We start from the raw sequence: 24,583 nt of genomic DNA on the forward strand, positions 1-24,583 counted from the left end.
AAGTAAAAGAAAGAAAATCGAACATAGTTATTCGTTTATCTCGTTTAATTTAAAAAACGCTTCGTTTCTTCCTTTTTTATTATTTAACTAGAATTCGGCGAGCAGACGGCAGGGAACGCCGTGAAACGACGAGCGCCCATCATGAAAGAAAACTCGTTTATTTGCCGAAAATATTTGAAACGAGATACGATATCGTTTCATCGGAGTTCCCCTGCCGCTACCATCTCCGGTCTAAAACAAACTTTTCGCTTTTTTCGGCTCTCTCTCTAATCGGTAATTATTTGAATCCCTACAGTGAACATAAAGTGGTGGAGAAAAACGCGAAATCAGACTGCCTGCACGGAAGGAGACGTTCGAAACTGATTAAACACGTTGCATTTTGACTTGATCACGCCTCCTTTCGTAATCAACGTTACGAGCGAAGCATTTCCGCTTAAATTAACCCTTTATGCCAGTAATTCTTAGTTGTTTCGAAACCATTCGATGAAACGAAAAAAGTGGTGTAAATAAAAAGTAGAGTAAGAAAGAAGAAAAATGTGAAAATGACAAATAAAACGGGCGATCGCTTAGTTTCTCTTTCTTGCGCTTTCCTTAACCGTTATACCTCTTCCTCGGTATTATATAAAAAATTAATTACAGACCACTTCCGTAAACTTCAAAAAATACAAGATTACACGTTGTAGATTAAGAACCGCTATTCTACTATTTGACAAAGTACAAGTATTAAAATCGGTTAACACGTAGAAACATTTCCACGATAAACCTGCGTTCGTGTTACTCGGGAATCTCCACAATGTTCGGCGGTTATACTAAATAGCTGCCTATTTTGATTATTATTCTTATCGTTTGAAAAATCACGTGCCCTTATCGTTGAGTCGCCGTTTGTACGGTCATATTACCATCATACATAAAGGATTAACTTCAAGTCAACATGCGTCCAAATACCAAAAGAAAAAAAAGAAAGAAGAAGCAAAAGATGAAAAATGAAAAAAAGGAGACAAAACTGTACGAAGCAACGGAAAAAGCTCGAACATCTCACGCATTCGTCACATCGTCGTCAACACGTAGTACACGGATTGACGAACAAACAAACGGACAACGACGGTCATAATTTTTTTTCTTGTTTTTTTTCCTTTTTTTTTACAATTGCACTTCAGTTTAGGAGTTAACGAACTCACATCAAGAATGTCGAGTAATGCAAGCATAATTTCCTTAATTCCCGATCGACCCATCAAAACGTCTAGTCTCTGTTCGTTCCAACGGAAGCAGGAAGTAACCGATAGTACCAAGAAAATCGACGCTTTCCCGAGTATAATGATCGCAATTTTCAGGGAAAAGAACGAAGACTAAAACGCTCTAGTGGGTCAAGGTTCTAGCCGCGAGCAATAGATTAAATATCCGCAAATTTATACGTTTTTCTTTTCCTTTCTCGTCGCACTTATACAATAATAATGTCGCGTCAATAAATTATTCCTGCTTTTCTTCTGCATTATATTCAAATGGTAGATTCGATCGATCAATCAATACTCAAAGCGCATGTCTAAATCTTCTCTGATTTCCATTTTCCTTTTTTTTTTCCTTTCTTCCGACCTGTACGCTCTTGCCATCCTCGAAGATTGTACACGCACAATATACAGACACACGACGAGAAACTAAGAAAGAAACGTGTGGCGAAAGCGTCGGTGTTATATTCGGCTTTTTTTCTACAGCGAGAACTCGATTCCAAGGAGAAAATGGAGAAGATCCTTAGAAACGTAATTGAATGAGACACTTTGACTCTCGTCTACGCTCGCCGTTCCGGCTAAGCGTTTTTCCCCTCAAACTCTCGCCAACGGATTAAACTCGACGACTAATTCCGTGTGGATAGCCTAGACGTTTAGTCGATCAGTTAGCCGCTCGAGGTTTTCATCAACCTACAAAGAAAGAAAACGTGAATGCAAGCAAAGGCCGAGTCTCAAAGATGGCAAGAGTTTTTGTTGTTGTTGTTGTTGTTGTATGCGATGAAGAAAAACGAAAAGACTCGTACTAGAATGCAACGAAAGCCACGAATATCGTGTTTCCCTCCGCGGTTCCTCTCGGCACACGCAAAAGTCACGTATATACACACAAACGAATCATCCGTAAAACTATTTCTTTCTCTCGACTTTTCTCAAGCACACGTTCTTTCTATTCTACCGATCCGTAATCCTGCTCTTACGCCTCTTTTTCTTTTGCAGAAACAAGAGTTGCAACACGCAAGTAAACACAATAATAAGATGGTGAAACAGAATAAGAAGAAGAAGGAAAGCAAGGCTAAAGCAGCTCAAATCTTGACGGCTAGAAACGCTTCACTTTGTTTCTCCTTGCACATATAGTACACAAAGGCAGTTTTATAATACTCTTTGTCGGTGTTGCTTTGTTTCTTCGGACATTTCACCTAATTGTTTTCTCCCACTCTTTCTTTCTTATATCGTCCACGCATACTTGTTGCACGCATTATGTAGTACAGTTCGAATAAGTTTCTCGCAATCCATACACAAAGAAAACTTCACCGATCATTCGCAAACATATACTATACACGCATACATACATCGTTCACGTTTTATAGTTATTTTCCTTTGAATAGATCATAATAATTGTATATATGTACATATACAAACCATTCGCAAATCCATACAATTTCGATTAGTATATTTAAAATACGATTGATCGCGAATTATACCTCAATGCCGTGATCGTCGTGACGCCTCGTCGATGAAGGTCTTCGTAGACGCTTCCCTACTCGTGCCGTAGACCAGTCTACACATGTTCTTTAGTTTGCTCTTGCTTTTCTTTTCTTTTATTTCCTTTCCTTTCTTTTTCTTTCCGCGGTTCTTCTCCATTTTAAGGAGTCTCGTGTGAACCCAATAGACTCCTTACGCTCGAGAAGAAGAAGAAGAAGTAGAAGGGGAAGGAAAAGAAGGAGAAGAAGGCAAAGAAGAAGAAAAAGAAGAAACTCCGCTAGGCCGAGCAAAATCAAGCGCGCACGATCTTTTCTCTTTATCATTTCCTTTCTATTCTGCGTTTTTTCTTTCTCATTTCACTTCGATTCAAAGCATCAACGAATTTATTAGCCAGCACATCGCTTTTAATCGGTTCAATTTGCACCAACGACTATCTTCAGATTCTTTTCATTTCAAGTAAATTGAAATTAAAAATCGTGCTGGGACTTTCTGTTCAATTCGGATACACAGAGAACTGAAAAAACAACGTTTCTTCCCAACGTTTAAACTGCATTTCGTGCGGCGTAAAGGTAATTCATTGTACAATAAAGAGAGGGGGAAGGCGGGAAGGAAATACCGGGCGCTGGCGCTTCTCCTCTCGTTTCTGTTTCTTCTTTCCTGTTTATTTCTTTGCAAAGACTTCGCGTTAATATCGCGACCACGCAATGGTCAAGGAGGAAACGACGAATCGTGACAAGATTAATTCCGTGCGTATCGTTTAGTCATGAGATAGAACTCAAGAATTTCCGCTCGCGCTGGCAGTGTTTGTTCCTTCTGCATTAAAATTCCGAAACGATCCTCGAATCGATGGCCATCATCGGAAATCATCTAATCCTAACGATCACAAAATTACCTCTAATCTCGACGCTTTACCTCAATATCTTCTCGTTCGTGAATTTTAACGCTTGATGATTCGACAATTTACAATCTATTTTTAATCATATTTCGAATTCAGGGTCATAGAGTACCTAATACCAACCAACGTAACATGGATACGATCGAATTGAAAACATTTTCTGAGAAATAGAAAGATTACGCGTGTTAATTAAAAAAAAAAAAAGAAAAAAAGAGATTAAGGAAGGCGACGATTGAAGACATCGAAGCGCCGATATCGAACAACAATCGTAAAGATAACGATACAACAAATACACGATCACGACACAACAAATACGACTTCATAAAATTAACAATGCTTTAGAACAGTGTCGCCATACGATATTTTCCGTTAGTGATTATTAATCAGGTTCGCAATAATATCGATGGAAACGTAATTCCATTAAAGCATATTCAAGCTTCAACGTCTTCTATCGCTTCCATCGCGCAAAATAACAATGGTTGATCCTCTGCGCGCGTGTAAGGCGATAACTACGATTAAACATCTAGATAATTGTGTAACAGTCGAGAATTTTACAAACCAAATAAAGATAAATTTCGATATTGAACTAAAATAATAACAAGATTATACCCATCACACAAGTCGTAATCATAAAACGTAACAAACTGTAAAACGCAATCATAGTATGATTTAGCGTTGCATAAAACTATGTCCCCCTCCCCTTTTACCCCGCTAATAAATAAACGGATCGTAGCCGAACAAACTTAGCCGAAATGTTTAACAAAGAAAAATATTCTCGTTCTTCTTCTTATACTACAATTTAACCAGGCGGAACACGAGCGCAGAGGATGCGCGAGATCGAAAGGAACGAAAGGAAACGGTAAAGAAAAGATCGCGATACGCAGAGATCCGTGCGATGGATTCGTCGTTTCCATTTTGAATCGTCGAATGAAAATGCCTTTGCAATTTCATTTCGTTCCCGTCTCGAGAGGATCGTTGCAGAATAAATCGTCCTTTTTATACAAGTTACAACATAGTAAATTTTGTGTGTGTGTGTGTGTGTGTGTGTGTGTGTGTGTGTGTGTGTGTGTGTGTGTGTGTGTGTGTGTGTAAAGGTGTAAGTGTAATTAGCGATAGCAGCAGCAGTAGTAATGGTAGTACTAGTTGGTAGTAGTTTAATTAGTTAATAGTTAATTAGTAATAGTAATAATAATAGCAGTAGTAGTACCCTATGAAAAAAATACATAGAAAAACACGTGTCGGTATAATATATATTTATATATAACCTTCTTTTTATATCACGTTTTTTTGTTTTTCATCTTTTTTGTATGTAATGCGCCCACGATACTTTATACAAGACAAGGTCGGTCAAGGGAGGAGGAGGGCGGCAACAGGAAGTGACAGAGGCTGATGGAAGGGTAAAAATGGTGAAGTGAGGTTGAAAAGTGGAAGGATAAAAGGGGAGACACGGGCGATTTCGCGGAAGGAGTTTCGCTTCGATCTTTACTTCCGTTGACTAAACCGGCTTGCCAACAAAAACGAATAAACGGCCGCTAGATCTTTGATTTGATTCAAATTTCGTTAACAATTAACGTATGCTTCTATAATTTTCATCTAGAGTTTAATATCTTCTTACACTCTATACAAATAGTCAAGTGTTCATTGAGAATTGGTAGAATAGATTCACCCTAGACTACCATTCTTCAGATTTGAGGCCCTCACGATGCGATCAATTATTTCTCTTCGGCTTGTTAAATTTAAATTAATCTTTGTCGTGTTCGCATCTGACGAATATACAATTATATTACAAAATCGAAGTTATAACGAACGAACGTAATGATATGTATATGATATAATGAAATCTAACATAATAAAAAAGAAACGAGTCTATATTATGATGATTCGATGATCGAATTTCAAACGGATAATCAACGCTGTAGTTTGAAGGAAGTTTCTACATTTCAAATTCGAAATTAGCGTCATAAATAAAAGCTATCCAATACATACATAAAGATGATAGTACCTACCCTTACTTAATACGCGTTCTACATGTACATATTAATACATGTATGAGTGTACAAAATTTGAATCAAATCGATTAATCAGCCGTCATACACCTCATCGTAAATAAAACGGTCTCGACGACTTTCGATTTTTTATATCCCAAACAAAAAATGCATTTCTCGCGCGAGAACAATCGGTTATTAAGGATTCTGCATTCTCGCGTTTTTCTCTCGGACACTTTCTCGCGCTTGTCCCTTATCCTCTCTCCCTCTTACTCTAATTCGCTAAAGTCGCACGTTCAACGAAATTTCATCAATCAAGGCAATTATTCGCGCTAAAGAGAAACTCGATTTCCGGTGAATTTCTCAAGGTACCATTTACGGTTATCGAACCTAGCTGTTTGCTTCTCGCTGCGTGTTTCCAACCTCTGACCGTTTTAATTTTCATAAAAAGAATCAATCTTTCAAGATCATTTGCAATTACAAAACGGAGCACAGACGTTGTCACGTTGCGAGAAGAACGATTCAAGAACCATCGTATCCACGAGAAATATACTCATATGCCAACGATCGTTTCTCTCAACGGAAGTTCGAGATTGATCCTTTTTCCTCTCCTCTGTCCGAGTCTCTCCAATTCGAGCACACGCATACACGTAGGACGAAATGCAACCATTGCACACCATTGCGAACACAAAAAAAAAAAACACGCATACAGGACACACGACTTACACGACTAAGTTTGATATCGTTTCGTTATCAACAGAATCTTCTATCCATCTTTCGTCATTCTTGGCAGCTCTACACTATCAGGCGAATATTTCTCTCTTTCTTAATTAATCGTTGGTGTACAAACGATATCAAACTTGTAAAATACATTCGTCTCTCGCAACCAGAAAATGGGCAGAATTGTACAAAAAGGAAAAGAGCGAGAGATTGGACAGGGAGAGGAGAGGTACTCGTCAACGAAAAGCTTAATCGTGTATCTTCGATCGCTCGTTTCTACGGTCGTTTTTTCTGGCCGAACCGATGGATTCGACAATTACGCGTCGGAAAAAGAAAGAAAAAATACAAAAAAGGATCGAAGTTCGTACACGAATCGACACGAATTGTACAGTACGCTCGATCGATATATATTGGCGCGTCTTAATCGTTCCTCGCTCACCCCCTTAACTGGAACAACCGACTTATTGGATTTACCTTACAGCCACGCTCTAGTCATCCGCTTTTTTCTCTGTATTTCGGCAAACAGTCACGCTATATACAGGTTCTGTGTCACCGGTACAGATCGCGCCTAGCGCAACGGGTCTTGACTTCGAGTTGATTTCCTCAAGTTCGGCTCAAAGGAAATTGGATTGTGCGACCGGTGTGACTTGACTTTCGCGGGTCTGTCCGGTTGATTGCGCGAGTGCGTGACTTTCGCCGCCCGAGAACCGTCGTCCAGCCGTCGATGCCGATTTTGTCTATGTACAAATCGTGTTTTAATGTTAATGGGATAGGGGAATAATCTACACGTTTATACAATAATGCTCGATCGCCGGTTCTCGCTGTTAGATTGCGGATATTAATGTGATTTACTGACAATTGTAATTATGCAAAGAAATGTACAGGGTGTACTTAATGTGTAAAAATATAGAAAACATTCAGCATAAAATATCTGTATAACGAGCTTGCGATATATAAAGAGCGAAACAGATCTCTATCTACGTTCCATTCTCTTGGCTGCGTACGTAAAAACGTAAATGTACATAAACATCCGCATTCTACTCGTAATCCTTCTTGATCGATCGTCGAAACGATAACTGCGAATCTGAAAGCTGAAAACTCGAGCCCAATATCGAGGGAATGTTGTTAGGCAAAAAAGATAGTGCGGAGATTCTCTCTTTTTGACGGCTTTTTAACACGGACGAGCGCATGTTTTCCTATTGGATTTTGAAAAATCACATTCTAAGGATCGTCGATTACGAAGAATTTCATATTCGCCGGACAATTGCAGCTAAGACGAAGATTACAAGTATCGTCATCGAAGTCGCGTACTGTACACTCGCGATCTATCCTAAGAATCACGGACCGCGCTCCCACGAAGCGTCTTTAATCGATACAACGCAGAGCTACGTCGTCCCTCTATTTCTAAAAACCAGCAATCCTTCGTGGAAGGATCATTTCGGTATAACGAGTAGTTTCGAGTTCGTTCGCTAAACACAGTGTAATCGTCGCTGTATAAACACATGTCCACGTACATTTACGAGCAGTCTAGTAGCTCGCTGACTCGTTTTAATTACAAGTCGAAACACGATCCCATTTCTCGTTGGATGGCCCGCTTTGGCAAAGTTGCGTTTCACCTCTGGATACTTGCATCTTCCTTCGTTTGCACGAGAGAACGTTCGATTTCTTCCATCGTTGCGATCCTAGGAGACACACGATGTACCGTGGATCGTCGATCGCGAAACTCCTGCGACTCGTCCTCGAGAAACTCTTTCTCGCCAGTGAACACGTTCGCGTAGATCGTCAACGACCATCGATCAACCGTACTGGTTCATCGATACGACGAAGATTCGCACACGTTTCGTAGATCGTCTACGAATACCATTTTTGAATATACAAAGGGTAGGCATCTTCGACCGATGTCTTCCTTCGATTTTCGAAAAACTCTATCCGTCGTGTCTTTCGTATCGGAAGGTCGATACTCGTGATTACCGATGACGCTGTTGTTCACGATGACGATGATACTGTCGACTAGATCACTGAGAAAGAGGACGATAACGACGAGGACGAGGACGAAGACGAAGATGAAGAGAAGTCAGCTATTGCCGTTGTTGTTGATTCACTTGTGTTGAACGCTTGCCAGCCTGCCCAACAGGATGGGTGGGGCCATTGCATTGGCGCTTCCAAAATAAAAGACACACAAAACACGGACATTAGCGCGCTACCGTTCTCGAAGCGTTAAAAAACGACCGAAAAACTTTGCCCTCTCTTTCTCTGCCTCTCCTTCTCTCTAGTTTATCAGCCCGTTTTCATCTCTTTTTCCATCGCTTTGTCGCGTTCGTTCTTTGCACCGTTTAAGGAAATTTTGATTACTCCACGAGCATCGTTTCGTGTTGCTTTTCTATCGTTCTTTTATCGTCCTTTCCTGTCTCAGCGTCAGCGTGCTTTCTTTATACATACATACATCCGCTCCGTTTAATTGTCGCGCAATTACAACTCACTTTCGCGAGTTTCCTTTTTCTTTCTTTCTTTTCCGTATTTCGTACGAGAGATCGTCATTAGATTCGTTTTGTTGGTTATCGATTTAAGAGGAAGCCGCGAGTCTCTTTCGACGATCGAAAGGAAATATGTATCCTGTCTTCGAGAGATACTCGTGCACAATCTGGACGACGAAAGGAGCGTACAAGTCGATCGTTTAGAAACAAACGATCGTGATATCGAGTGTACCAGGATCGACCTAAACGTTTCTACGTGGTTTCTTTTCTCTCTTTTTTCTATCTTTTTTCTTTTTTTTTTTTTCTTTTTGCTAGAGAGCTTTCTTTTCGTGAAAAGACATGAAAGAAACACGCATTACATGTGTGTATGTGTGAAATGCAGCGACGTGGCAGGATCAAAGGCTTGAAAGCAAGAGACTCGAGAAGCGAGACTTTTGTTATGACTCGCGACAGGGCTACGAGAGGTCAGAGAGAAGGATCGCAAGGCGAACACGCTGTTTTGTTATCTTTTTTTTTTCTTTCTCTTTTCGGTTTCATTTTTAAATGTTCTTAATCCACGATTTTTCGCCGGTGTCCGCTACCGTGGCACAGGAGATTACTTTCGCCCTCTCTTTGCCTACTTTTGCGATTTAGAATTAGTGTCTTAGCTTTCGGTTACCTGAAAAAAATTCAACGAAAGAACATAAAGCGGAATCCTAGTAGTAAATCGCGATGCCAAATTTCGTATTTGTTTTGTCTGTTTTCTTTTTCTTTCTTTTAAGATTTGTTTCTTTCTACCACATTAAATTATCAAGTATCGTTTTTGTCTCGCGACAAAATATTTAGAGAGAGAGTGAGAGAGAGAGAGAGAGAGAGAGAAGAAAGAGAGAAGAAAGAGAGAGAGAGAGAGAGAGAAGAAAGAGAGAGAGAGAATGAAAGAAAAGAGAAAATGAAAGAAACGAATAAGAAAAAAGAAATAAACGTGCGTGCGTGCATGCGCAATCCTCGAACGCCCAGCCAGTGCATCGGTCTGCCCAATGCGAGGAATTTTGTGATCGTTAAACATGTTTTTCAGCTCTCGCGAAGATATGTTTACGGCGTTAGAAATATGCTCTTATTAAACTGTTTACAGGAACAGTTCTAATCTCTATCAACCTCTATTAGTCTCTATTAATCTCTATCAACTTTCCACGATTTACCTTGAACTTTGTGTATTTACCTTCTTCCGATAAAGTCTCGTACAAGTCTAATGAAACACTAATCGCTTTCCAAAGTGTACAACGTTTGAGACGATAATATTAATTAGGTGTATCGTTGCTCATGATGTTATTCAAGCGTTCGCAATAAAACCAAACAAAGAATCAGCAATAGAACACGTAACTGGAACCATTTAGTCAACCGTAAACACCGACTCTCATAAAAGAGTTTCAAGATTGAACGTTTAAACAAGTCCGATCAATGAACTTTATACTTGTAATCTTCAGACGGTATATACATAACTATTTTCTTTTAACGATACACGAAAGACAATTACATAATCTTCTATCTATCGTTATCATGCAGCTATCTATCGAACAGAGTATGAAAAACATTAATGAAAGTTCGACGCGTTTGTTGATTGAATTGTTTCGACAAGATTACGCACAGAGATTCGAATATCTTATCACCGTCGCGAAAGAATAACAATCACCAGTCGAGTTGCAATTTTTCTGTCACTATGATATTCTCAGAATGTTATTGTTCGGAACATAGTCTGTTCTTAAAGTTATCGGTCACAGACCTAAGAAATGAAATTTTCGCCCCTAGCTTGCGAAAGCCGCGAATACGAAGTGAAATCAATTTTGATTACATGTCCCCATCTCTCTGTACAAAATGGAATACAATTTGCCTTATCGCATCGCTTAATTTACTCTATTATTAATACTATTTGCGATTCTTTCAAATGGCTAAAGGTCGATAGAGAGCAATGCAGAAAAATGGAAAAATATTTTTTTACATATTTCTAACGCAGACTATATCTTCCTCGATACGCTTCTAGAGTTTAAACTATGTTTATAATAGATAGCGTTACGCTCAGAAGAGCATTCTGCGTCGAACGATAAAGTGGAGTAAGCAGTTGCCAAGCAGAATTTCATAATCGTTCAGTCGGCGCAGCGATTCGGCTTCCCTCACTTTTCCGTTACGCTTCTATTCGCGACACATGCCGCTGAATAACTTGGAAACTGAGCGCAAAAGTAGACACTTTCGCAATACGCGATTCGTATTTTTCATCACCTTTTCATGATCGACATTAGGCATCCCGATCGACGTGAATGATGCACACGATTCGTGAATTTATTAACGTATTAGAGAACAAAATTATATCATACAAGAATTTCTATCACAGTACAAGAATTCATACAAGAAATTGCTCGATTAACGGTGACATCGTTCACGTTAAATCCGAAATTCACGCTATCGGTACATGGTAGAAGAAAGTGAAGGCGAAATTATAAAATGTACAGCGATTCGCGAGCGTGGAGGACAGAAGTTATCGCGTGGCTGTACGCCGCGTTCGTTTCCGCCTTTTTAGTGTGCAAAGTAATGTACACGGGCGTACTTTAAAATGTCACGCAAAGAAAAACCATCCCAGTGCACCCGATGTAGCAGGCAAGTAGATTTGAACGTTGCATTTGGAAAGAATCTTTTTCCTTCGAGGGGGAAAAAAAAGAAGGAAAGAAAGAAACGATAAAAAAGGAAATCTTGTAATTTTTAATCGAAGAAGTAACATCGTAGCTGCAAATTTACAAGATGATTCTTTCCAAATAACGAAAAGTGCACTCCCTCTCCTCTCTCAACATCTCTCCAGATCTCCATCGATCGAGGAAGAACCATGCCACGGTATCAAGACACCAATCTACCAAAAAAGTGACCTGCCAAATTAGAGCTCAATGCAACTAACACTGACATCCATCGTCGAGATCTAGTTCGCAAGCGAAATAATCTCTTTATTGTGAATAATCACAGTCCGATGAAAAAAAACGAGTTGCGCAACTTTTCTCCGAGTTTATATCGATTACGAAATATACTCGGCGCAATCCGTTCTGTTTTTTCTTTTTTTTTTATCGTTCTTTACAAAACTCTTCCATGGCAAGAAACCGATTTTTTATTCTATCCGTAATTTTGTTGTATTTTCATCGTACATCCAAAATCGGACGATATAAACGAAAACGTAAACGAAAGAAGGTAACGTGACGATGTGCGCACGAGCTAGATGATACGAGAGACAAGTGGAGACACTCTAGACGCGATGAGAATTACGTACAACTTCTGGAAATCGTCGCACCCGTTTAAACAACGATTTACGAATGGTGAATCAAAGTGACGAACCGTGACGTGATAGAAGAAACTTGTAGCTTCTATTAAGAGATCTTGTGAAACTTCACTTGCGATGCGATGTTTGCCCGTACTTTGTGCAACGTTCCATGCAATCTCTAATGGCAGCACCAAGTGTAACAAGCTCGATTAATCTTTACAAGTGTACCGAAACCAAATAATATAGAACGCATACAATTATTATTATTATTATACGCGATCGTTTTTGCACGGTGCGATCATTGCGACGGACAAATCTGAACGTTTAATCGTTCACACTTGACCGATGTTTCGCATTAAACCTTTCGAGAGCAATAGGATCGTACATCGTTAGATAACTTTTAGGAAGATTATTGGATTGTCGTAATTTCTTTAACATCATCGAGACCAATCGAGAAGGTATCGTTTCTAATTTTGTCAGCAATTATTTTACCAATTAAAGACTCTGTCTCTGGTAGCACATTTTATCTCCGAGCTCCTCGATTAGAAATGGAATTCAGAAATGGAGAGAAAAATCTATCTCGAAAGGATTAAGCCACTCTATCGTTCGTTCGCAGAGAGAATAAAGGGTGTTTGATAAAATTGCAAACGAACGATATTAAAATTCGACGAGTTTGAAACGGTGGGATATGTCGAATTAAGTGCAAATGGTTAAACGTTCGCTGTGGTATTGACTCGAAAACGGGATGTTAATCGTATAAAGAAGCTCCGCGGACGAAACACCAGAACATCAAGATCGAGTTCGCACACGATCGGTACAATTACGACACGACAGGTTACGAGATAGACTACGACAGTTAAAGACCACTCCCTAAATACTAGTAGAGCGAGTTATACTTAGGTGCTTTATCCGCGGCGGCGTTTTGACGTGATATAGCAACTCACTTGGTCTTCGGTTGCATCTCTCCTGCAGCCGCGTCCCTACGGTGCAACCTCATGCTGACTCTTCGTTCCTGGCCACCTGCGCCCGACGCTGTAATACATCAGCAAAAAGCAAACAATGCATCAATATCGGTATTTTTCCCATTTTACCAGTTCTATCGTGCGTCCTTTGCTAAATAAACTTATCGCATACGTATAAACATCCTTTTCTCGTTCTACTTCTACATATATATAACGATTAAGTTTACGTAAATTGTATCCAAGTCCAATGTCTAGGCCATCAGGCTGAAATAAATAAATACATTTAACGTGCATGTAACGCGTTAATTAATTCGTTATCTTATCGTGTCGAATAGCACAATTTATCGATAGAATATTAGACATTTCGACGTAATACGATATATTTAAAGAGTCGAGTAAACTGATTGCTGGTACATGCAGTCCCTGGACATTTCATTTTCGAATGGCTTCATTTCTTTCTATTTTTACATTCTTCTGTTCGCCAGTTTTAAATACAAAAGGAGCTCCCACGGATAAAAGTATATACCGTTGCATTCTCACAAAGACGAATTTTTAGTCGATTTTTAGTGCCGTAAATCCTAAGAAAAATCATTCTGGCTGAACCATGTAATTCTATAGCAGAATTCCAAGGAAAAAGAATATCGAACTTTGATTCTGACGATTTAATCGGCTTTAAATCTTCGTATACATTATGGTCGTGCAACGTGAAACCAAAGTAAGAAGCAACGAAATAGAAACAACACTGGCGTTGCAAAACTAAACGTGTCTTAAATGACTATAATACGCATGTTATACCTACCATAAGCGAATGTTGCGTCACATACGAAACAAGTTTTGAGACGATATGTCGCTCGTTCGAGGATCCTGACGACTACCGAGCACAGTTCAAGGGAACACTAAGATCTATTCAAACTACTTTATTAGCCTATACAGTAAAAACACGGTAAATTATTTATAGGAAGTTGAATCTGCAAGTTCGGGATAAAAAGCTTGGATATATTTATATCGCGACGCTTCCTTGAACTCTATCGATCACTTCACCAGGTATCGAATTCAGATTGGAAACAATAATAACATGCTCCTTTCTTGGCTAGTTGACGCAGACTAAAGAAAAATCGATCCCCGGGGTATTCAGACATGGTATTGTATAGCCTTTGTCGTGTTTCTTCGGCGAAACATAATTGTAGGAATAACGATCACCGTGAAGATCGAAATTTTCATAGAAAACCGCCTACTCTATTGTTGGTGAAAGTTTATATTCTCGTAGAAAAAAATATTCTCGTAGAAAAACGAATTTCTGGATTTTTCTTACAAGATCGATCGTAGAAAGGATTGGCCACGTGATACAGGGACGACGAACGATATTTCACGCTTGGCAATTGAAATGGAAAAAGTTGTATATTGAAAAAATACGTAATAACGTGAAGACAGATGATGCGATTAGGATTGAAAAAATAAAAAAAAAATGAAAAAAAAAGAATGGACATTATCCGCGATCGTGATCGAGTGGAAATGATATTTCTCTCGAGGAACACATCAAGTTGGTTTTTCCATTCAAGCCAAGTGAGAAGAAAATTTTGACGAGGATTATCGACAATGTCGTGTGGTGAAATAAATAAAGAGACCAGTCCTTGAATGGAAAAACATTTATTTACTACTTTCTCTCCATCATCATCATCATCACCATCGTCACTATCAATTAAAAAACAGAATGATTACAAACAGATGCGCAATTGCCGGAGGCTCCTTGAATGAGAAAGAAGTACACAGAAGGAAAATAAATGATAGAAGAAAAATAAGGTGAGTGAAAAAGAAAAATATATGCATAATCAAGGAAAAAAACTTAACGACGATGCTCAGGATCCAGCGGTTAGGAAGAAGTCACCGAATCATCGGAGTTTCAGAGGACCTGTCGAACGAAAGAAGCCCTCGAGACTGCGATTCGCGCGGCTAGAAGAAGTAGAAAACTATGCTTTAGCGTCTCTATCTAAGCTTTGGTAACCTTTCTGGGATCTCGAGGGGCTTCTTTTCGTCGGTTCGAGATTGGTCACTGCGAGCAAACGAATAACGATTCACTGTGAACAGAGGATATATGAAAGGTTTAGATGCGATAGTGAATACTAACTATGCTCTTCAAGAGAGAGAAAAAAAAAGAAAAAAAAACAGACAATGCAATTTTTTGTAGAATTCATCAAATGCATAAAAAAGGGGTTACTGCAAAAAAAACTAATAATCGGGTTTCTAACGAGATGAAATGTCATACGAAATATCGAATGAAACACACTGATAATAAAGAGAGCAATTTCCTTTTTGCAACAACCCCATAATAAATGATTCGACAAGAATGGAATTTTAGCAAATTTTTTGGCAATTAATCCTCTCGTATCAAACGATTCTTGCTTCTTCCGTCACGCCGGATTCCCAAAAACGACACGTAACACGTCCGCAGCTACGAAAAGATGAGAGTTTGTAATTGTTCAACATATGAAACCACTAAAGAATCAGAGAAAGAATCTCTCGTCTCCCTTTTTTCCTTCTTAAAAGGAGGGCAACCATTGAATGCGTCAAGAACAAAAGGTGCTGTGGACGATTACAATGTTAGGCGTAAGTATCACGACGAAACAATCGGAAAACTGCCAATATAAACGAACGTGACAATATCTGGTAAAGCTATCTTGTTAATTATGATGCGAGTTCGGTGCGAGCAAAATTTTCAGCCTCACAGTTCACATTCAATACCTTCACTTTTCACTTCGAATATGTAATTTAGATATACGTAATTCCATGTGTTCCTCTCTTCTTCCCTTTCTTATTGGCTCGAACAAAATTTCTCAAGCTTCTCGCGCTAGTAATCGATATTACGATAATTCAAACCGCTAATTTAAGTATTAACACGAACTCTGAGGCTCTGATAATAGTCGGCTCGATGATAAACGTTTATTGTGCGTTTCGAGCTTCTCTAACTAGCCACATTAATGCGTAATGAGTAATGATTTAAGAAAAAGAAAAAAAGATACGACGCCTTACAAAACTAACTTTCGACGATATAAAAGTTACGTAGAAATTACTTGTTTACGAGTATCTGCTCGAATTTGTTTTTTGGACAGAAGCGTTTGGATGCGTCGCAAGCTCCATTTATCGTGCGAACTTCCGACGCCCTCGAGCCGCGTTACGAGTCGAAATACAACGTTTGATAAGCGTGCTTTTCGTTTCTCACGAATTCCACTTCGAAAGACGAAGCGTCTAAGTTCGCATAAATGCAAACATTTCGCACACGATAGCATAAAACATCACGCGTATTCAATACGTGAACGTATCAATAGGAGACGATAGTAAATGTCACGTCATCCGAGTAGATACCGTTGGAACGTTTTAGCCGCAAGTTTGCTCGCTATATAAAGATACGTACACCGCGACACGCGAGTAGTATTTGGTAATATTGCGTAACACGATTATATGAAAATATATAAACATGCTGAATGCGTGTCTCGTTAGCTAACAGAGTTATCCTCCTCTTTTCGCGAATTATGATTACACATCGCTCGATCGACCATGTATGTATGCGGTACGTTGTTATGCCATTCGATGGATTATTTGTTTTAGCTCTCTGTACATCCGATGAGGATCGTTCGTCGCTTACATTTAGTCAGTCGTTAGTTTAAAGGCGGTTTTTCTCTTTTTTTTATAAAGGCATTTATCAGTCAGAATATGTAGGACGGGTCCGCGTATTATTCTTGCCACTTGACGTTTCATAATTCTGAGAATAGAATTTTTTATAGCGAATCAGCAAAAGGATTCGTTGGTAACGGTGGGATGTTTCGTGGCTGGCGGACGAAGAAAATAGAGATATCAAAAAATATCGAGTTTCTTAAGAAGGTTCAAAAATGGCAGTGATATAATAAAAATATATTATCTTAAAAAGAGTTGTAGAGATCGAAAAATTCACCAGTAATTAGTAGAGAATAACAAATCTAACAAGTACACTTTTTGCGTCCCTGAAAGGTATCCTAATTTGTAAAAAAATATTTGTCGAGTACAATATTGAAAGCTCATATAATTTAGTAATAGAATACCTTGAAACAGGTTCTACGACACAACCTGACGAGTATAGGTATGCGAATCGCAATGTCGATGTTTTCAGGTCATGAGAAAAGATGGAGTTGATTCTAATCCTAAACAATAGAAGTGGTATTGGTGCAATAGTAGATTCAGTAATATTTACCCATTGTGATATTTCGTATCATAATTCTCACTTGTTCTAAGTGAAACTAGAAACGTAGAGATTCAATCTTACGGCCCTGACACGGCCAGAAAAGTGTATAGAAAATTCTTGGCATAACAACATACGAAAAATACCAGTATGAATATTAATATCAATAACAAAGATTGCTTCGTGCGTGATGTAGATTTTCCATAAATATAGAGTGCGCTCAGAACACAAACTTAGATGCATACACAGAGAAATATATCAAAAAGAATTCCCTTTAATATACCAAGTGTACCGTGCAGTATACCATAGCCTACAGTTTCGTTCGAACGGGTAGCATGACTCAAAGCATCTAAATTCGCTATAGTGACTACCCAATCCACGATATGCTCTTTCTTTTCAGACCCAATAACTTCTTGCAATTTTCGTGAAATATCGTTTTCTGTGACCAACGGGGGTTTCTCTGTGTCTTTGCCTTCCGGTAGCTTGTTATTGGTGTTTTCATCGGGCAATTCGTTTTGCCCATTTATTATACGAATCGCACCTCCATCCTCTAATAAAACTGTAACCTCTTTGTCATCTTTCTGATCGTTCGAAATCGGCTCGACTTTGTTCGTATCGTCTTGCTTAGGCGAAATATCGAGTTTCAATTCATTTTGTGGGCGGCCGAGCAGCAAATTTGAAGTACTCTCGAGAATCTCGTTCTTATATTGTTGGCACAAAAAATACTCGCACTTTTCTCGACCGCTTAGTGGTCGTTCGTATTTATTTCGTTGTTTGATTCTGCGCTGCATGAGTAAAAAATGCCAGCTTCTTCGAACACGTTGAAAGAAATTCGGCCGCTTTCGTGCTTTGTTGGCGGACGAATCCATGGACTTTTTTGACTTCTGGGAAGAATCGAGACTTCTTTGTTTCCCGTGAAAAAATGCTTTCGAACGTTCCTCGAACAACAGATCTAAACTTTTCGAATCTTTCGCCGACAAATCTATGCTTCTTTCCAACGACTCTAAGCTTCTGTGCGTTTTTTCTTTGTTACTGAAAGAAAAATTTCGTTTCTTCTTAGCGGATGCTTCTTGCAACAACTCGCTGCTGCTTATCTTGAATATCTCGCCTTCCTTCTCCAGAAATTCTACGTTTCCGGAATCTCGACGAGCATCGTGAGCCGAGACATGATGTCGGCCACCAAGTGTGCAACCCTTTTGCTTCTTATCATCGTGATCAGCGCCGCCTTTGTCTTTATCTACGCCACCGAAACAGTTCAACGAGCCCCCGGACGCTGCTACATCACCCCCGTGGTCAATCTTTTTCTCGTCGAGCGTAAGACGATCGAACATCATCACTTCGAAATTTATGTCTTTCTCGGCTTTATATGATTGAAAAAAATAAGTCTGTTTGTCTGGTTGACGAAATGATACGCTCGGACTACTATCGGGTAATCTGTTCGCTATATAGTCACGGGACGTGCTACAATTTAAATCGATACGATTCGGGGTTGGTTCACGGATTCCTAAATTAATACCCGCAATGTCCAGGGATGCTTCCGGCGCTGTTCTAACCGGCGACGATTTAAACGTACTGAACTGACACGGATTCGCGCGTGGTGTTTCGTTGCCAGTGAGCTGCGGATGTTCGACTACGAGCCGCATTTTTTGTTGAGTTATAACCGGCTTAGGACATAATTTTGGGTAGAACTGTGGTTTACCTTGAAGATCGCTCTCCTGATTGTCCTGATCACGAAGAGCGTCTATCGCCTCGCGTTTTTGCCGCATGCTTCTCAAATTCGTGGTTGTTCCACCCACAGTCGGGCCCACCGTTCCCACTGATATGTTTGCCAAACACTGCCGTGTATAGGGCCTGTAAAGAAAAATATCATCTCAATAATAAACAATTTACACATTCTACCAATTCATTCTATGGGTCCTTTATTTAAATACTAGCAATTCTTAACATCAGAAAATTGCTTCAGAATGTAATATAAAAGAAAGTACAGAGAAAATACAGAAAAAACGCGATATATTAGAGAGAGAAAAAAAAGTCGAATCTATTTGATTATTCGTGTTGTTAAACACGACTGTTTCCCGATTCATTGACCCACCCGCTAAAAATAGAACGCGCTGGGTAATGAAATGACCATGCTATTTATACGCATGGAAAGACGGCGTGGTAGACAGATGCGATTGCTAGCATTTTCACGTCTAATTTCATATGCAAATGGTTTGCGGTTCGCGGATATACAGCCCGTTCTGTCATGTCCGAAACACCAACCTAGATCGATGTTCCTGATCGTTATTGGTCCCAGAAGGCAGCGCCACGTTCGTGTGTTGTGACTGCATAGGTGTTTGTTGCGTCGAAGATAATGTTTGTTGCCTCACGTTACCAAATTTCAGCATATTCCAATCGAAGACGTAATCGTATGTGAAGCCCTGACCGTGGAACAGCGTCCGGAAGAGTTGTCGAAGATACGAGTAGTCAGGCCTTTCTTCAAATCGTAGTCCTCGACAATACCTTAGGTATGACGCAAACTCTACTACAATAACAAAAAGCGATAACATCCATTCTGATCATGTTTTCATAAATATGATGCAAAATATAATAGTTTATGGAAAAAGAAAATTTACCAGGATAACCCTTGCATAATTCTTCGACAGGCGTAGACATTTTCTTTTCAGAAATACGTTCATACTTTTGTCTTTTAGTCGCCGCTTTCAAACCTTGCCAGGGCAAGCTACCCCTATTGAAGTACATAAGAACATACCCTAAGGATTCAAGGTCGTCTCGTCGTGATTGTTCAATTCCCAGATGTGTATTAATACTCGCATATCTATTAATACGTAAATGAATTTCTTCGTATTAATTATGGAACGCTACAACGTTAAAACAAATTAAACTATGTATTAAATAAACAAACCTGGCTGTCCCTGTTAAATTCTTGTTTTCTCGATAGGGTATGTGTTTGTGAGTACGGCCATCGCGGTATTTTTTAGCCAATCCAAAATCTATAATGTACACGAGATTTCCCTTCTTTCCCAAGCCCATCAAAAAATTATCTGGTTTGATGTCCCGGTGGATAAAATTGCGACTATGAATGTAATCCGTTCTACATATCTGTTGGAATTAGAATACAGAGAAACATTGTGCGGTTTAACGCATTGTTGTCAACGTTTTGATTACATGTAAAAAGAAACATGTACATTCGGAAAGATATCGTAAAAATTAAATAAAGAATCAATACGTAATAAAGAAAAGAAAGGAAGGAAGTTATATTGCATTCAGTTACGCTTTATGGCCATAGTCGTTACCTCTGATAATAATTATTGCACGTGAATATAATTAATATATAATACAGAACAAACATGCGATTAACCAGGCCATGGAAGTGTTTTACTAAAAATCCCCAATTAATGAGAAATAATGGTTCAACATGAAGAAAAAACTTTAAGGGTACACTTGCTTTTCTCTAAATCTGCTCTATCCTTAGACAGATTTTCAGTACAATTTTTTCTTAAAAGCATTTTACTTCCAAGGAAAACTTTATATGCTAGCTTTAGTGCCTTGTTAAATAACGTTTTTGTTGATATCAGAAAAAGCTTTGTTATCACCCGACACAATTGTTGACTGATAAGAACGTAATTTATATTGTAATTTATTTCAGTAACAGAAAACAGAATGACAAATACTTGCATATAATCACAATGTGAACTTTGAACGTTACTAATATATGTCTTGTAATTGCAATGATATTACAGAAACAGATATAAAAGTCCTTGTTTGAACAAAGAAAGATAAAACTACATATGTAATTATTTATTTTTCACCAAGTCATGAAACAAATTCACATATTTAAGATATGTAATAGAAAATTATAGGAATAATTGCATATCTGAATAGAAATAGTTTAAAACACAACATAACCTTCTGTGAGAAACAAAGCGCAGAAATTACTTGAAAAAGATCATGTAAATATAATTAAACTTAACATAGAAATTCTGTACAGACCAAAGCAATAAAAGGGATACACGTTTCTTAAGAAAAATTATGAAATATTTTAGTTTCAACAAAAAAGCTACTATTTACCAATTGATCGGCGAGAAGCAAGACCGTTTTCAAAGAAAAACTTCTTGAACAAAAATTAAAGAGATCCTCCAGTGATGGACCAAGTAGCTCCATTACCATTACATTGTAGTCACCTTCTGAGCCACACCATTTTATAGTTGGTATACCAACTGAAATGTTATAACAAATATGTTTTGACAATGATATAAGTATAATTTAAGTTCTATTAAAGTTTACAAAAGTAGAAAATTCGTTTGGTTATGAATACAAATTTTATTCTTGCATCAAACATGACTGCATGTTAATATTTAATTTTTTTTAAGGAATTAATGTTTAAAGAGTATCGAAAAATACTGAACAAATTTAAAAAAAAAGAAAGAATTGAAGTATTTATATGATTAACTTACAAAACAAAACAAAAATATATATATATATATATTTTATTAATAGAAACATCGAATGTTATTAACTGTTGAAAAAACAAACAGAGATTGACATTAACGTATGAAAATCAACTTGGACAATAGGTTTTAAACTACGCGATGAAAGCATGATATATAAAGATTACGTTACAAAAATTGTAAATTTTATTTTGCATTAACGACTCTCTTTATTTAGAATACGAAATATTTTCATGCATTCGAAGGCTTATTCATGCGCATTGCGTGGTATTTTTTAAGACACCTATAATGCATGCTTGTTTTAACCAAACACATATCGCAATAATCGCGACTAATATTTTCTACCTTTGTGGAACATATTTTCTATCAGAATCCGCAAAACAATGTTTATTTTTACCATCGTTATTGTGACTATATCTAATATATAAATTCTTTCCGCCACTCTAGGAATAGTTCACTAATACTTTTGCGTTCGCCGTAAAAATCACCACGAACACAAAACGAAACAATGGCTTCTTATAATTTGGCTTCCTTAAAATATTTTATATAATCGATAAGAATTAATTGTACAACTTTCTTTCTAACCCTAAAACTAAGAATTTATCTATTTGTTGAAAATGGCAGAAGTACGTCATGGAAGGATCAATATTAAGTATTTATAAGAATTACTGTTAATAATAGATAATATTCGTTCAACGAAAACATCCAAGTCTCAAAACAAAATACCTCACATAAACGTCACACCAAAAGCAAGCATCGAAGCATTTACACTTTTGTGCAAAAATTTAAAAATATTGACGGTTTTAGAATACTGTTATTTACCGATAGCCGTTAGCAAAGGATTAATAAACGCATTAACGACATTTTATTTATATACATCTCATCATAAAATAGAATAACATAAACAGCTCGTGTATACAAATATCGTATATCGGAGTAATTTAGTTTATGAAATTCAAACATAAATATGTAAACGTTGGAACGGTAAAGTTTCTTATTGTCACAAAGAACAGAGAATAAAAGAGAGGAAGGAGTAACACAAGAGGAAAAGAGAGGGGAGAGAGAGAGAGAGAGAGAGAGAGAGAAAGAAAGAGAGAGTAGGTTCAGTGGCCAGACCAACCAGCTGTCCAACAAACACAAAATTCTGACAGTTCTCGGGTGACGGTGTAAGTTTCAGAACGTTCGATGGCACATAAAACCAAGTCGGAGCATTTAATAACGAACAAAAATTTACTTACCACCACCTTGCATCATTCTGTAGAACTTGGATTCTATGTGTAACTGCGGATGCCGCGTTTTTATACATTCTAGCTTGATGGCGACTTCCTCGCCGGTGGAAATATTGGTACCTAAGAATGAGAAAAAGGCCAAAGGCCCGGTCACGCAGTAATAAGAAAAAAAGGGAGGAAAAAGGTGAAAGAAACGTGTATAAATGCACGGGGGAGTTGGCGCGTTGATGCGTGTCGTAGGGCAAATATGTAACTGTCGTGTGGGTAGACGGGTGGATAGCGGGGAGGTGGGGGAGATGTAAGTAAAAGGTAAATGTCGAAAGTAAAAGAGTTACCTAGATAAATGTCGCCAAAGGAGCCGCTCCCGATTTTCCGTCCGAGCCGGTACTTATTTCCAACGCGTAGCTCCATCCTCTAGCCTCGCAGGGCTCACGAAGAAAAGTAGCACGGGGCAAAACGCGACTTTAGGCAGCCGACTCGAGGAGCGCTCTCCGTGGCTCCGTTGGTGCGCTTTAAACGAGACCTGGCTGCCGTGTTACAAACTGGACGGGGCCTCCATCTTTGCTCGCGTCACCGATCGCGAACCTACAGGCATTTCTTCTTTCTCTCCTCGAAGGAATACTGTTTCTTCTTGCTGCGATGGCGGTCGCGCTGATGATGGCGCTACTGTCGTCGTTGTCGTTGTCGTCGTGTTGTTGACGGCGCTGCGATTGCTAATGTTGCTGCTAGACCACAGAAATCACACTCACCATTCACCACTACCGAGTTGGTGACTCGTACGGCCAAAAGACTTGTCGTCTCCGAGAGGAGGTGGTGGCTGACCGCTCGTCCTTATAGTTTGCGAATTTACCCAATTTGAATATACACTGCGAATAACACTACCGGATCTTGCCAAGTATGTCGATCCGGATAGATCAGTGCGTACCCACCAATGGGAGCACGAACCGCGTAAGGGCATCTGCCCTTTCGCTGCGCGGATCTGCACTGGAGACCGAATGGCGCACAATTATGGCCGTCTAAGATTCACCAATCACGATCCACTTCTTCCAACACCTTTGTCGTAAACGAACCTTTTTATCCAACTTTCAATTACAAGATTCGACTGTCCACTCGATACTATTTTATCATGGCACTCTATCACTTTCGCTCACTTTCTACAACGCGTTACTCAATAAGTTCTATTCTACTGTTGCACGCTCGCTATCTCCCAACCGTGACTATACCACAACGACGAAACACGATGAAGACATACGGACGCAAGCGCGACCAGCATTTCGACACGCCTGAAAAACGTCTGCGCCATCTAGCAAACATTGGTTAAATCATGATCGATAGTATTTCCTGTCTACTCTCTACGATTAATCGATATGTTCTTTCACGGTTTCAATCCTATCAGTCTTTAAATTTTTATGTTTCAAATTTCAATCCCCGATCTTGTTTCAGAAAAAGACACAACTTTTAGAGGGAAATTTGATGGGAAATTTACAATTAACAATAGAAAACTACGATTAGATAAAAAAAAAGACATGTCAAAAAAGCTTATTTATAAGTAAACGAAATACATATATTTTCCTCAATTTTGCCAGAAGCAATTTTTTTTTATATCTTTCGCTTCTGAAATGCCAGAAAACCTATAAAACTTTACTTGTAGAATTTAAATATATGCAAAACTTACATATAT

The 24,583-nt window shown here is 38.7% G+C and overlaps 2 protein-coding genes across 12 annotated transcripts; both read right to left on the reverse strand.

The window, feature by feature from the left end:
• Positions 1–27: 27 nt before the first annotated feature.
• On the reverse strand, positions 28–24,187 carry LOC100642332 (casein kinase I). Of its 11 annotated transcripts, none has more exons than XM_012310395.3 (9): positions 23,238–24,186; positions 22,912–23,022; positions 21,294–21,442; positions 20,128–20,324; positions 19,838–20,040; positions 19,485–19,746; positions 18,922–19,073; positions 12,995–13,082; positions 28–1,913 (listed from the first exon to the last, which is right to left on the reverse strand). In XM_012310395.3, exons 1-9 carry the CDS (start codon positions 23,311–23,313, stop codon positions 1,889–1,891), a joined length of 1,263 nt encoding a protein of 420 aa, XP_012165785.1. In that variant the 5' UTR covers positions 23,314–24,186; the 3' UTR covers positions 28–1,888. The 11 variants fall into 11 exon arrangements, with proteins under 11 accessions (XP_012165785.1, XP_012165784.1, XP_012165783.1 ...); XM_012310394.3 differs by having other exon boundaries at positions 28–8,461; XM_012310393.3 differs by having other exon boundaries at positions 28–8,465.
• Positions 16,125–18,915, reverse strand: LOC110119424. Its single transcript, XM_020863796.2, has one exon. It carries the CDS (start codon positions 18,863–18,865, stop codon positions 17,456–17,458), a length of 1,410 nt encoding a protein of 469 aa, XP_020719455.2. The 5' UTR covers positions 18,866–18,915; the 3' UTR covers positions 16,125–17,455.
• Positions 24,188–24,583: the final 396 nt, after the last annotated feature.

Source organism: Bombus terrestris, chromosome 7, assembly GCF_910591885.1.
Source record: "Bombus terrestris chromosome 7, iyBomTerr1.2, whole genome shotgun sequence".
Classification (NCBI taxonomy): domain Eukaryota; kingdom Metazoa; phylum Arthropoda; class Insecta; order Hymenoptera; family Apidae; genus Bombus; species Bombus terrestris.